At 38.0% G+C, this 13,254-nt stretch overlaps 1 protein-coding gene across 1 annotated transcript in view; it reads right to left on the reverse strand.

Moving 5' to 3' along the window:
- Positions 1-13,254, reverse strand: part of LOC105831043 (inositol monophosphatase 1) — an 86,785-nt gene that overhangs the window by 41,260 nt on the left and 32,271 nt on the right. The window contains exon 2 of the mRNA XM_012670881.2: positions 5,519-5,652. Within this exon, the coding sequence (XP_012526335.1) occupies positions 5,519-5,652 (134 nt within the window). The remainder of the gene's footprint in view (positions 1-5,518; positions 5,653-13,254) is intronic.

The following is a 13,254-nucleotide window of genomic DNA, read 5'->3' on the forward strand; positions in this document are numbered from 1 at the left end:
AGAGTCGTCGGCGAGACTCGGCTTACGTTCGAGGAGTTGAATACCGTGTTGATTCAGATCGAGGCGTGTTTGAACTCCAGACCGTTGTGTCAGCTTTCCTCGCATCCAAACGACATTCAATCGTTAACACCTGCGCATTTCTTGATAGGCGAGCCGCTAACAAATTTACCAGACGTTAATTTAACCGATGTTCCTATCAATCGATTAAAAAGATGGCAATTGCTCCAGCGTATATCACAACACTTTTGGAAGCGCTGGAGCGTTGAATATTTGACATCATTGCAAGGAAGGTGCAAGTGGACAAAGCAACAAAAGAATTTACAGAAAGATGATCTAGTCTTGATTGTTAATGAAAATGCACCCCCCTTGCAATGGCAGATGGGAAGAGTGATAGAACTTTTTCCGGGCACCGACGGCGCAGTGCGAATTGTAAGCATAAAAACGGCCAACAACATTATCAAACGAGCGATTACAAAACTATGCAAATTACCGATTGACGAGACGAGAAATACTGATAGAGAATTAATCGACGATTAATTGGTGGGCGGAATGTTGAGACCAATTCGATCCAATGTACACTCGATCTTGGTCGAACGAGAAAACTCGATATTTGTTTTGAAACCGAGAAAGATTATGTAGGAAACCGAGCTCGACTCCACTTCTCGTTCGGCTCTCGACTCGTTCGTATCCTCCGCTGTATTCTCGCGAATATTAATTGTACTAACTTGACGAATTTAAATAAAGAATAAGTTGCATAGAAACGAACCAGTATCAATCCCGTACAGATCTCTTCAATTGAGTGGAGTAAAGGTCCACTTTTCTTGTATCGAGTCGTTCTTCCCAATTGAAATGAGTAAATCATAAAAATATTATGTGGCGGTCCTTTTTCACATCAAGAAACTAATTATTGCTTGTTTTAATCGTACTGAGGGTGGTCTTTATATAGCGCGTCGGGTGCACCTTACTCCCGAAAGTTAAGCCGCCTATTGACGGCGCCGTGCACTAACTGGCGGACAAGCGTGCGGCGTTTCTCAAAACAGCCATGTAAATTCCATTAAATATTTCTTAACAAATATATATCCACAGAAAATCTAATAGATATTTTAAAGATAAAAGAATTTGATGCAATGATGAAAAAAGAACATTGCATCCACGTGGATAAACCTGCATCCACCTAACCCATGTAAATCACGTGGATTCCACGTAAATGTCACGTAACTGTTTTATTGGAGTATATCTACTTGATAGTATCAAATATAATGTAGTTTCACAAAAAATGATACAATAAAGTGAACAGTTTATTCTTTTGCAATGTATTGAAATAGGTAAAAAGCATGAAATCTTGTCTGAAACAATTACAACAAAGTATACAGGCGACGTCACCCAGCTGGCCTGTCGATGACGTGATCACAGATTGCAATATCGGAGATATGTTTATATGGATGCCCAAGGATTATTTATAAGATTATTTGTCTTACTCTATTTAGTAACTGTCATGCATTCTATGCAAGCCGGATATATGGATAAGACACAAATATATCGATAAGGCTTTAGTCAAATAAAAAAATTAAAAGTAATTATTTAAATACTTTGTTGTTCCCGAAACAATTTATTATAATTAATACAATTCTCTTCATACACTCACAAAAATTACATTTAAAAAGTTTTTTTATTTGTAGTTAAATTGTAATTGTAGGGGAAGTGCGCCGGTTGTGGGCACGGTCTAGTTGTGGGCACCCCTACGTAAATTTGGACAGCAAGCATACGCTACTGATCTGAGTACTGAAAAACGTGTATGTTGACGGTACGCAGTTTTCGTGTTGATACCGAAACGAATACACGCATTTGCGTAGTAGCTGTGAGCATAATAAAAATTATTTGCAATAAATAAACAGAAAAGTGATTTTCTACTTTTTTCGAAGTGCGATAAATCGGTGTGAAATCTTTCAAAAAGGTAAGTGTTTCATTGTGTTTGCAGTGTTGTTATTGTATTTTGTGATTTCATTTCGTATTCAACCAAAATTTTTGCACTACATAATTTGTTAGTCTTTTGGAAAAATAGCTGCCATTCCCGGTTATGAGCACCTTCATGTAACCGGTTGTGGGCACCCTTGTTTTTTTTCATTTAATGCATGTGTTTGGTTGAGAAACTGCGTAATATCGTTCTTTATGTTGACGTAACGTATTTTATCAGTTTTTATGCATTTTACGCATTTTTAGCCACGTCAACCCCGGAAAAATCATTTGATAAAAAAAAGGATTTTAATGTGCTGTTGCAAGCCATTAAGTGTTGCTTAGCGGACAATAAACCTGTCAAAGGGACTGCTAAAGCATATGACATTCCTCGGAGCAGTCTGCAACGCTATGTGAAGACAGTGGCAGCCCAATTTGACGACATTTCATCCGTGGAAGATGGTGTTTTGTTGGAATTCGTCCGTGATTGTAGACCATCAAACATGCAATGAATGCAGTCGTCCGGTGCGGTTGCGCTGATATGCGTGCCAGCTACTTCACATGCAAGCATTGTGCTTCTGATTTTGAAGATGAAGAAGGCAATGAGTAATGTAAAAACGTGTCATCTTTTTTGTTCTTTTTGCCAGTGAAGGCTTCTAAATTAAATAAATTTTTATTTTTCCTTTATTTGTGGTGGTTTTCCTTCATATTTTTCCATTTTTAGCGGATTTTTCAAGGGTGCCCACAACTGGGTACAAATTTTTTTTTGTCCAAAAATTGTCACTTCACTAAATTTTTAATAAAATTTTTGTAGTTGAAGAAATCAATTTAATTCCTTCACTGACAGTTAGCTAAGGCCTCTAGCTTTCCGCTGGTACACATATGTCTGCATAATATGCATTTAGTCAAAAGTTATGAGCTAAAAACAAAACAGTGCCCACAACCGGCGCACTTCCCTTACTGTTAAAATTACATTTATTGTTCTTTTATAATTTATTTTATTATAGTTTATTTATAATAAACCTATTTTGTCCGTGTTTCACTTAATGTTCTTGGAACATTTCCCTTCACGATGTAATCCTCGATTTAATATACGACGACCACGATAAAATCATGCATAAAACTAAAAACTAATTCACCATTAACCTCACACACGTCACTTACCTCGAACTATCACATAGATATGAAACTCGCCGCGGATGAATTATTACGGCCGTGACAGGCTCGATACGCGGACGACGCACACTCGACCGCCAAACATAACACGTAACTTCTCGTGTCCGTGTCAACTCGTAAACTCGTAAAATGTAAGCCATCTATCGTGCGAAAACAACAATACACATCCTCACCATCTATCCCGGATGACGACGACGATAATAATGATGAAAATGGCGACGACGTTTTTTAAAATATTTCTTGATGCAAAACTTTAAATCGCGATACTTCCGCTCGTAAGTCGCGTAGCGAAAAAATAAAGACACTTGCGTTATATAAATCAAATGCATGCTATTCATTAAGCCTATTTAGAAATGAATAGATTCAAATATTGAGAATCCGATAACTACGGAATCTCGCAAACAGCGTCTCGCGTAATAAATGCACGGCAGTGCCTCGCGCACGTACACTTGGCGCGAGGCATTACCGTGCCTCTTGATTTGTTCACGCTCAATTGTTAATTTCTTACTAATTAATCATGTTATTATCGCGACAATTATTTGTATGTATAGTTAAAGAAGGTCTATCTCTTTGACTGCGATGAACCTTTTATAATATTAACAACTTCACACCGTTAAATATGACATGATCATAATCAGGGACAACTTTGAAATATCTATTAATACTGAAAAGAACTCTAATCGGGAGTCGAAACGTCTGCGCATTACATTAATTTATTAGATTGCGTTCGCGTTGCAACGCTTTTAAATGCCTTTAACAATAAATAAAAAATAAAAATTAATTTGGGTAATTGTTTAAAATCGTGAGTTTTCCCAATTTTGAAGTTTTTTTGCAAGTTTTTTTGTAAAAATCTTTGTTGTGACTTTGACAGTGAGAATCAATTGAGAGAGCCCGAAAAAATGTAACCTATTAATTTTTGTGGTTATTTTTCTTCGAAGTAGTTTTTTGTATTGGTAAATATGCACAATAAGAGCCTATACGAGAAATCTATTAAAAGGTAGATCTTATGTATTTTTGTCCCTGAATCCAAAACTGTTGTTACAATTAGAGGATCGCTTGTATTTTCTAAGATATCATGAAAATAACAAACAACGGTAAATATTACGTTTAAAGAATTACAACACACACACACACTATATTCTCAAAAAACAGGTGGGCGGGGGAGGGGCGGAGTCCCCTCTGCACTCCTTCCCCGTAATTTTTCTAACTCTAACCCAACCAATTTTATGTCGCTATTTGAATGATGCGAAAACATTGGAAACGAACAGCGTAGATTTTGTTTCGCGTGAAAAATTGTAAGCCCATGTATTACAGTACAAGTGTGGACGTCGTTTAATCAAATACAATTGAAAAATTGAGTATTCAAACTCAGCATTTTTCTTTGTTTTTGCTCTTTCACTTTCTACTCGAAGCAAACCCATTCGATACTTTTACTGTAATATTAATAAACTTAAACATAAAGTACGACGTCCACGTTTGTACTGTACCACATGGATTTGTGGTACAGTACAAACGTGGACGTCGTACTTTCCACGCGTTAACAATATCCACGCTGTTCATTTCCAATGTTTTCGCATTATCCAAATAAGCATAAAATTGGTTGGGTTAAAGTTAGGAAAAATTACGGAAAGGAGGTACAGGAGGAGGGACGGAGCCTCTTCCCCACCCACGCGTTTTCTGAGAATATATTGTGTGTGTATGTGTGTTGTACTTCGTTAAACGCAATATTTGCCGTTTTTTGTTATTTTCATAACGATATCTTAGAAAATACAAGCGACCCCCTAATTTTAACAACAGTTTTGGATGTAGGGAGCAAAAATACATAAGATCTACTACCTTTTAAGTGATTTTTCGTATAGGCCTTTATTGTGCATATTTACCAAAATGGCCAAAAAAATTAGTAGGTTACATATCTTTCGAGTTCTCCCGATTAATTATCACTGTCGGAGTCACAACAAAGACTTTTACAAAGAAACCTGCAAAAAACTTCAAAATTGGAAAACGTTACGATTCTAAACGATTTACTTTAATTCACACACACATATCTTGTGCTGGCTCTTATCGGCTTATTATCCTTCACGTTTTAATTATTATTTAACTTTTAACTTTTTAACTTAGTTATTATCCAACTTTAATCCGAACATATTTGCTCGACATAATCACAATATTGAAATAATATTGCTTTTAACGTTAGACATATTCACTACAAATGCTTTTTCTAGAGTGATCACGAATACAATTACCATTGTCATACGCTGTACAAGTGAATCTTATATGTCTAGTGCATCGCACTCAGACAGACAAATGCAATTTATGTGTTTTTACTTTTCTAGGACTCTAATGAAAAACATATACAATCGGATTAATATTCAAGTTTGATTTAACTTACCTATGGTCGGGATATTTGGATGATATTCCACTGATTAGAAGATTTTCTACCTTTTGATCCCATTCCGTAACTAAATCAACATCACACGATTTTGTGAGCACATCTTTGCGTTGATAAATCTTTTCCCTGATAATCTGTAGATAAACCATATAAATCAATAAAATCTTCCTTAAAGGTAATGCATCAGATATTGTTAAACGAAAAAACTTTAATTTAATACAAACTAGTCATGAATTCGTCATTTTTTATTTTCTAATCTCAGAATTATAATCAACCTCAAAAACCTATGATTTCAAAGTCTTGTTCAGTGAGAAAATGTACTCATCAAAGGATTAATCGAAGACACAATAGTGCCTCGCGCCACGTGTACGCGCGCGAGGCACTACCGAGCTTCTTACACGAGACGTTTGCGAGATTCCGTAGTTATCGGATTTTCAATAATGGCTGAATCAATTGATTTCTAAATAGGCTTAATGGATAGCTTAGATTCGATTTATATAACAAAAGTATTTTCATTTTTCCTCTACGTGATTTACAAAGTGGATATATTGCGTTTTAAAGTTTTCGCTCAAGAGTATAAGACCTATAACAGAAAAGCGCCAACTGTACTCCATCAAAGAGTGAGGAATCACAAGAGGGAGCATATACTACCAATGTAGTAAAGGTACGATTTATTGGAGACGGATGTGCTATATAATAATCGAGCAGCCAACTTAACCCTCTGACTGCAACATTGGGTTAGCAACAGACCCATTTTCAACCGTGCGCCATTTTAGAACAAGCAATAGTGGGGAAATGGAACATGGGGGAGGGGAGTTAGAGGTCCCTTGTACCTCATTCGTGCTTGATCCGGTCAGTACTCGCTTGGAGCATAAATGAAAGTTCGATTTCAGATACGATACAACTAGTGTGTAGGGAACGTTACAAAATTGTGCAGAGCGGAAATCGACAATTGACAAAGGTCGACGAGATAATCGACCCTAAGATCAAGATTTTCGTGCATGTATGCGTGGGCGGCCAACTTGAGAATCACCTTTTATATGTAGGAGTAGGTGTAATAGGCCGGTTTTAACTCGGAAGCTTCGAGCGGGGTGCAGGTGTGCGGGGCGAACTTGTAGGCGCAGAAGGTGTCACGGCGGGAAAGGATGACGTCACACGGAACCCCGAAAAAAACGGGAACGTCCCAGATGCGCAGAGTAATAAAGACACAACAGGCTGAGTGAAATGGACACAGTAACGAACGGATACAGTGCGAAACGGACAGAGTAACAAACGGACACAGTAGCAAATGAACCCAGTAACAAACGGACACAATAATAAACGGACTTACCACATGGATTGCGACTTTTCAGGCTACCCCTACCGACGGGGTGAGTGCAGGAGAGGAGACGAAGACTCCCTTGCACCTCTCTGTGTGCGTGCGTGCGTGCGTGCGCGCGCGCGCGCGCGCGCGCGCGTGTGTGTGTGTGTGTGTGTGTGTGTGTGTGTGTGTGTGTGTGTGTGTGTGTGTGTGTGTGTGTCAAAGCATTCTCTGCACCACATGGGTTTACGACTTTCTGTGCGTAGCGAGGTCCTTCCCTTTCCCCCTGTTTATATTTGACTACATTTAGTAAATACTACATGCCTATAAAATTTCATTAAAAATTTTGCACGAATTTATTTCTATCCGTTTCGCACTGTGTCCGTTTCACTCAGCCTGCTGTGTCCGTTTATTACTGTGCGCATCTGGGACTCACTCGAAAAAATCGCTTATTAGAAATAAACTGATATCCCGCTTATTAAACGCAAACTATTTCGGGGATGCCTTTAAAAACCCGACATGTTTTTATTGAGAGTATATTGGAGGTATTGATATAAAAAATCCGCCCTCTACCCCCACCCTCCTTCCCTATAAATACACTACGGTTTTATAATTGGAACGTTTCTTAGCAAAATTTCAAAAATGAAAAATTTTGATTAATTTAGAAAATTTTTGAATATTTCTAAGTATTTTTAAAAGTTTCGGAGAATTGAAAAAAAACTCAAACAAAACATATAAAGTTCTAATTATTTCTAAGGTAATTTTGTAAAAGGAAGAAGACTACATGTTTCAGTCAAGCCACAGTCATACCTGTTAAAACATGTTTAATATCTGTACCCGAAAAAACGGTCACCCATCCAAGTGTCAACCATTAATTGAAAAAAAACTCAAACAAAATATGTAAAGTTCTAATTATTTCTAAGGTAATTTTGTAAAAGGAAGAAGACTAAACAAGTTTCAGCGAAGCCACAGTCACACCTCTTAAAACATGTTTAATATCTGTACCCGAAAAAACGGTTACCCATCCAAGTATCAACTATCGCCGACGTTGTTGGACATCGAAGAAGACCATACGCATCCTAACGCTTCGTGATGATCTATGAATACTTTTTGTTCATGTATACATATTTGTTATAGATCATTACAATAGATGTTGTCAGAAGGATGAAACATATATAGTTAATTTATATTTTATATAAATAAGTATAAAGCTTTTTTTACTTATCATTTTTACATATGCGCGCGAAATAGCATGTGGAATAACTTATTAAAAATTCTGTTTTTGCTCTGTTCATATAAAATAAACAAAATAAAAAATGTTTTAATGTTATTTTTTAATAATTTTTTATTATTATTAATATGCCACATTGTTTCGATAAGTGTACTTTCTTTATGTTTCTGACGTTTCTTATGTATTTTGACGTTTCTGATGCTTTGGTCACTTTTTCATTACATTATGATTCACTTTCCCTTTACACTTGATTTAGCTCCATAGTAGAGCTAAAAGATATGATGGGATATTATTTGGATATAATAGGATATTGTAATATATTAATAGAATATCTTATGATATCATATAATATTTTAAGATTTTCTTTTAAGATATCGAAATATATTAATAGGATATCACCTAGATAGCCAAGCGAGATTTAGCATATCAGGCAAACTGCAATGCATATATTGTTATAAACTTGCCGACAATTTGCTGTGTCGGGATCTAATGTGGAAGTCTAAGTTAGCATCAGGAGGGCAAATAGACTTCAAGAGTTTATGAAATTGTAAGAGCATGCATTAAAGAATGATAAACTCATCACATTGACAGCAAATTGATGGCATGCCATGAGCTCGCATTTCATATATAGTATCATGACGGCAAAATGACGACATTTATGATATCAAACGTTGTACGCAAAAAGCATAATATTTATTGAACATTCCCAGATAGCCAAATGTAGCGAGTTTGCTGTCAAATCGCCAACAATCGTTGAAGCAACTAATTTGACAAACATAAAACAAGGTGCATCAGCATTATGTCTGTCGAACTGAACTCACGTGAATTCTAATTCTAACAAGGGCAGATTGATTGCAACATGTCAGCATCAATTTGCTACTCGCAAAAAAGTGATTTGTGACAGCAACATGACAACAACTCGTGTTGTCAATTTGTCATCCGTGATTAACAGCGTATTGACAGCAAATTGACGGCAACTTGTTATCATCGGTATGCCATCCGCAACCAACAGCATGTTAATAGCAACATGACGACAACATATGTCAAATAATGAATGCTCATATGCTGACAATATAGTCACATCTGGTATTGCCTAATAACTTCTACAGTCACCCATCTAATTCTAAACCGCCGTCGACATTGCTTAACTTCGAAGATCGTACACAACCTAGCACTTCGCGATGATTCATAAACATTTGATGCTCATGAATACATATTTATTATAGATCAATTCAATAGATGTCAGAAACATGAAACGTATAGTTAAATAATATTTATAAATAAATATAAATTTACAGTTTTTTTACTGATTTTTACGTATGCGAAATAACATGTAGAATAACTTATAAAAATATGTTTTTGTTCTGTTCTTTTGATAAAGCTAAAGTATATCCCAGACAGCACACAATATTTATAAAATATTTACAAAATATTTATAATATTTATTTGAATATTTTGTAAATATTTATCCAAATATTTTATTAATATTTTTGTGGTCTTAGATTTGACAGAAGATCATAAAGATTTATCATAAATATTATAAAAATACTTATGAAATATTTATAAATATTTACAAAATATTACTTGTACAAATCTTAATTTTTTTTTTACTATAAGTATTATATAAAATATTTAGTCTATATTTTAATAATATGTTCAATAAAGATTTTTTTCTTCATGTACTGTATACAAAATATGTATAAAATATTCACGTGACGGTGAAGAGGAGAATCCAAACGTATTTTTCTCTCCTCCAGTCAGTGATGTCGAGAGTGATTACGAAGATGATTTCTTCAATGAATTTTTCGTGATTGACGACGGTATTGCTGCTTTGATAGTTATGGATCTGTCGGCGGTGCTTCCCGCGGGTGCTAAGTCTGATGCAGACTCTATTCACAGTGCCGAGACTGTCGTCATGGCGCCACGGCCTTCGGATGGAGAGGCGTCTTCTTTGTCCTTGGATATATGTAGATTCCGTGCAACCATCCGAGGTGGACGTTTCGGCTTCTCTAGCCGATTTTATCAGTGACCTTGAGTGGGATCACGACGAGATTTTTGAACAGCTTATTAACTTGGATGGTTCTTTGCCCCAGGAAGAGGGGGAACCGGACATTGAAAAGGGGTCGATTAGCATTTTGATCTTACTCTCTATTTTTTTTAATGTATACTTTGTAGCGTTAAGTGTAGTTTTAATGAGTAGCGTTTTATTTGGGCCTTCACTGGCGGTTTCTCTACGTTCTGGTGAGTTTTTTATTATATATATATTTTTTTCTTTACCTTTATGCTTCTATGAACGGTTTTAGTCTATTTGTGTGTACGCGCGTTGACGTCCTGCCCTTTCTTGTAGTATAATTTGCGTCTGAGTGTTTCTCAGTGAATACATAGGGTCCCGTCCATTACGCGTCTAGTTTTTTGGATCTCCCGCGGCGGAGAATCTCATCATACAGCAGTACTTTATCTCCTATCTTATATTTTATTTCTTTAGTAGTTTTATCGTAATATTTCTTAGCTTTTTGTTTTCCTTCTTTAATTTTCTCCCTCGCGATCTGGTTTGTTGCCCTTATTTTTTCCCGCAGTTCCTGTGCGTAATCTTCATAGTTATACATAGGATTCGGGGGTCTGCTCAGGGCTGTCGGCAGTTCGGCTTGTCTTCCGAAAACTAGCTCAAACGAAGTGAATCTAGTCGCTATGTGTATTATATGTATGCATTGCATCCATTCGTCCCAGTCCGTCTGCTCTTTATTTATAAAATGTCGCAGATATTCCGTTAGCGTCCGGTGCGATCTCTCAAGGGTGCTGTTGCTCTCAGGGTGGTAAGCAGTTGTTTGAATTTTGTCTATCTTCAGTAGCTTACACGCATTTTTGAAGATTTTGCTTGTAAAATTTATCCCCTGATCCCGCCAAATTGTAGGCGACAAAAGATTTCCCGGCACTTCAGAAGGTGAGAGACGTGCAGTCTTTCATAGGCCTCGCCGGATATTACTGAAAATTCATCAACGAATTTTCGAGGATAGCCAAGCCGCTAACTTAGCTGACAAAGAAGTCAGAAAAATTTATATGATCCACAGAGCAACAAATTGCTTTCGACACGAAAGCACTTCTCTCAAAGAGAAGTTAATGACCGCGCCGGTATCTTGATTTCTCAAAAGAATTCAACGTAACAACGGATGCCTGTTGTACCCCTCGTTGGGAATACTGTTGGGATAAAATACCCTCTTCGCTGCCAGAGATCTCGCAAGGAGAGTATTTAGTCACTTACACCGTTATTCGTCTTGAATACTTTTATTATCTTGTGCAAATAGATCGCGACCCCGCAAGGCAGAGTGTCGTGTGTTGTGTATTTTACAATGTGTTTGCCGACGATACACGACCTCGCAAAGCAGAGTGTCGTGTGTTATCTTGGTTTGTCTACTTCGGATTGACCCGTTTTCTTGCAGTAACTGCATTGTTGTACTGCTGTATTTATTCGTGAACGCCCTTCCAGTCGTGGTAATTCGAACCGGTTGGCGTATCTGCTGCTTCGGCAGTTTCTTCCATCGTGTCCGATCTTTCCGCACTTTCCGCAACGGATAATCGGAGCACGGTTATTGCATTGGACATTTGACATATCTCGCTTGTTGCCGCTGAGGCGCGTGCTTGCTCCTTTAACTTTTTCTTCTGCACTAGCTCCTGCGATTGCTTCTTGAAGCGTGTTATATCGTTGGGCCCAAACCAACAGCTTTATTTCTTCGTGCAGCCCTATTTGGTAGTTGTAAAGGGCTTGTTCCTTGATACTCTCAAGTATCGCCCGCTGCTGTTCTATTGTATGGCTTTTACCTTCCTCCATGGACTCGTATAGCTCCATGGCCAAATTGTCTACTCTTCGTCCAAATTCTTGAGCGGTCTCGTTTGCCTTTTGTTTTAGGGAATTAAATTCGAGCTACAAATTGGCGGTGCTGCGCTTGCCCAGATATTCATTTTCCAATTCCCTTTTTAATTTCCCAATGGTCATAGTTTTCTATATTGCGAGTGTGGAAATCCATCATCGCTTTGCCTTTGAATTTGGTACATAGTATCGCGTCGAGGAGTATGAATTCGTCTGACAGATGTATGTTTTTCATCGCATAGGAGCTTGCGTTCAAAAATTCTCGTACTCATTCACTTGAAGTTCCATTAATTTTGGGGTTCCACATATTTCGCGCTTCTTTCAAACTTAAATAGTAAGTGTTGGTCCCGTGCTGATGTCGTACATCTCGAGGTGAGCGCCCATACGACAGATCTAACGTGTGGTTAGTAGGTTGTTGCGTATTTCTGGCCGTTTCTCGCGCCGGCGGCTGCGCTTCGTTTCGGTTTCCAAGCTGGAAACGAAGCTTACGAATTTCGAATAGCAAATCATGGAGCATCATATTTTCCATGGGGTGTATCGGTCGCCTATGGATTTGTGGCGCTGCTGGTGAACTTCCGCTTTGTTCATTCGAATTATTACGGAGCTCTTGTGCTTCCTCTTCGAGTTCTTCCTGGATTACGCAAGGCGACGCATGTGGTAGGGAGCGTGTTGACGGTTCCGCTACGTCTATCCGTTGGTGAACGTGTGTTCATATTGTCGTTAGACTAAAGTCGAGTCCCTGTATTGGGAACGCGCGTTCAGTCGTGATATTTGGCGAATTTGCTCGACTATTCAAAAGTCGAAGCGCGTTATCAAATATTTCTTCTAACGCGTCTTGGACAATGTTAAGCGCTGTATCAGTGTTTTGCTCGGTAGACATTTACGGTCAGTAATAAGCGTGCATGCTGAGTTCGCGTTTTATTTCGCAGTATCGTATGTCGCGTTGCGCTAGTATGTTTGCATTCGTATGCCTTTTAACTTATGATAGCTATCCTAGCTATTTCTTTTACGGTAATCGCGGTTACCGAGGGTCAACCGATATTTCGCTTTATTCGCGTTACAATTTAATGTATCTCGGACTTACATAAGTATGGCAATGAGCTGCATGGTGTGGCGATCAGCCTTGTCGCGGTAGGTTTTGGCATCGTCTTGAGTTTCACTCTTATCGCTGACGCGCTATGTACGCGTGGCTGGCTTCCTGGCCTGTACAGCTGATTACTCGGTGACGCTTGGTTCCTCTAGGATCTTCTTTTTGGCAGTGAATCCTCACCGCTGCCACCACTGTTGTACCCCTCGTTAGGAGTACTGTTAGGGATCGCTGCCAGAGATCTCGCGAGGAG

The sequence above is a fragment of the Monomorium pharaonis genome, chromosome 6 (genome assembly GCF_013373865.1).
Source record: "Monomorium pharaonis isolate MP-MQ-018 chromosome 6, ASM1337386v2, whole genome shotgun sequence".
Lineage (NCBI taxonomy): Eukaryota > Metazoa > Arthropoda > Insecta > Hymenoptera > Formicidae > Monomorium > Monomorium pharaonis.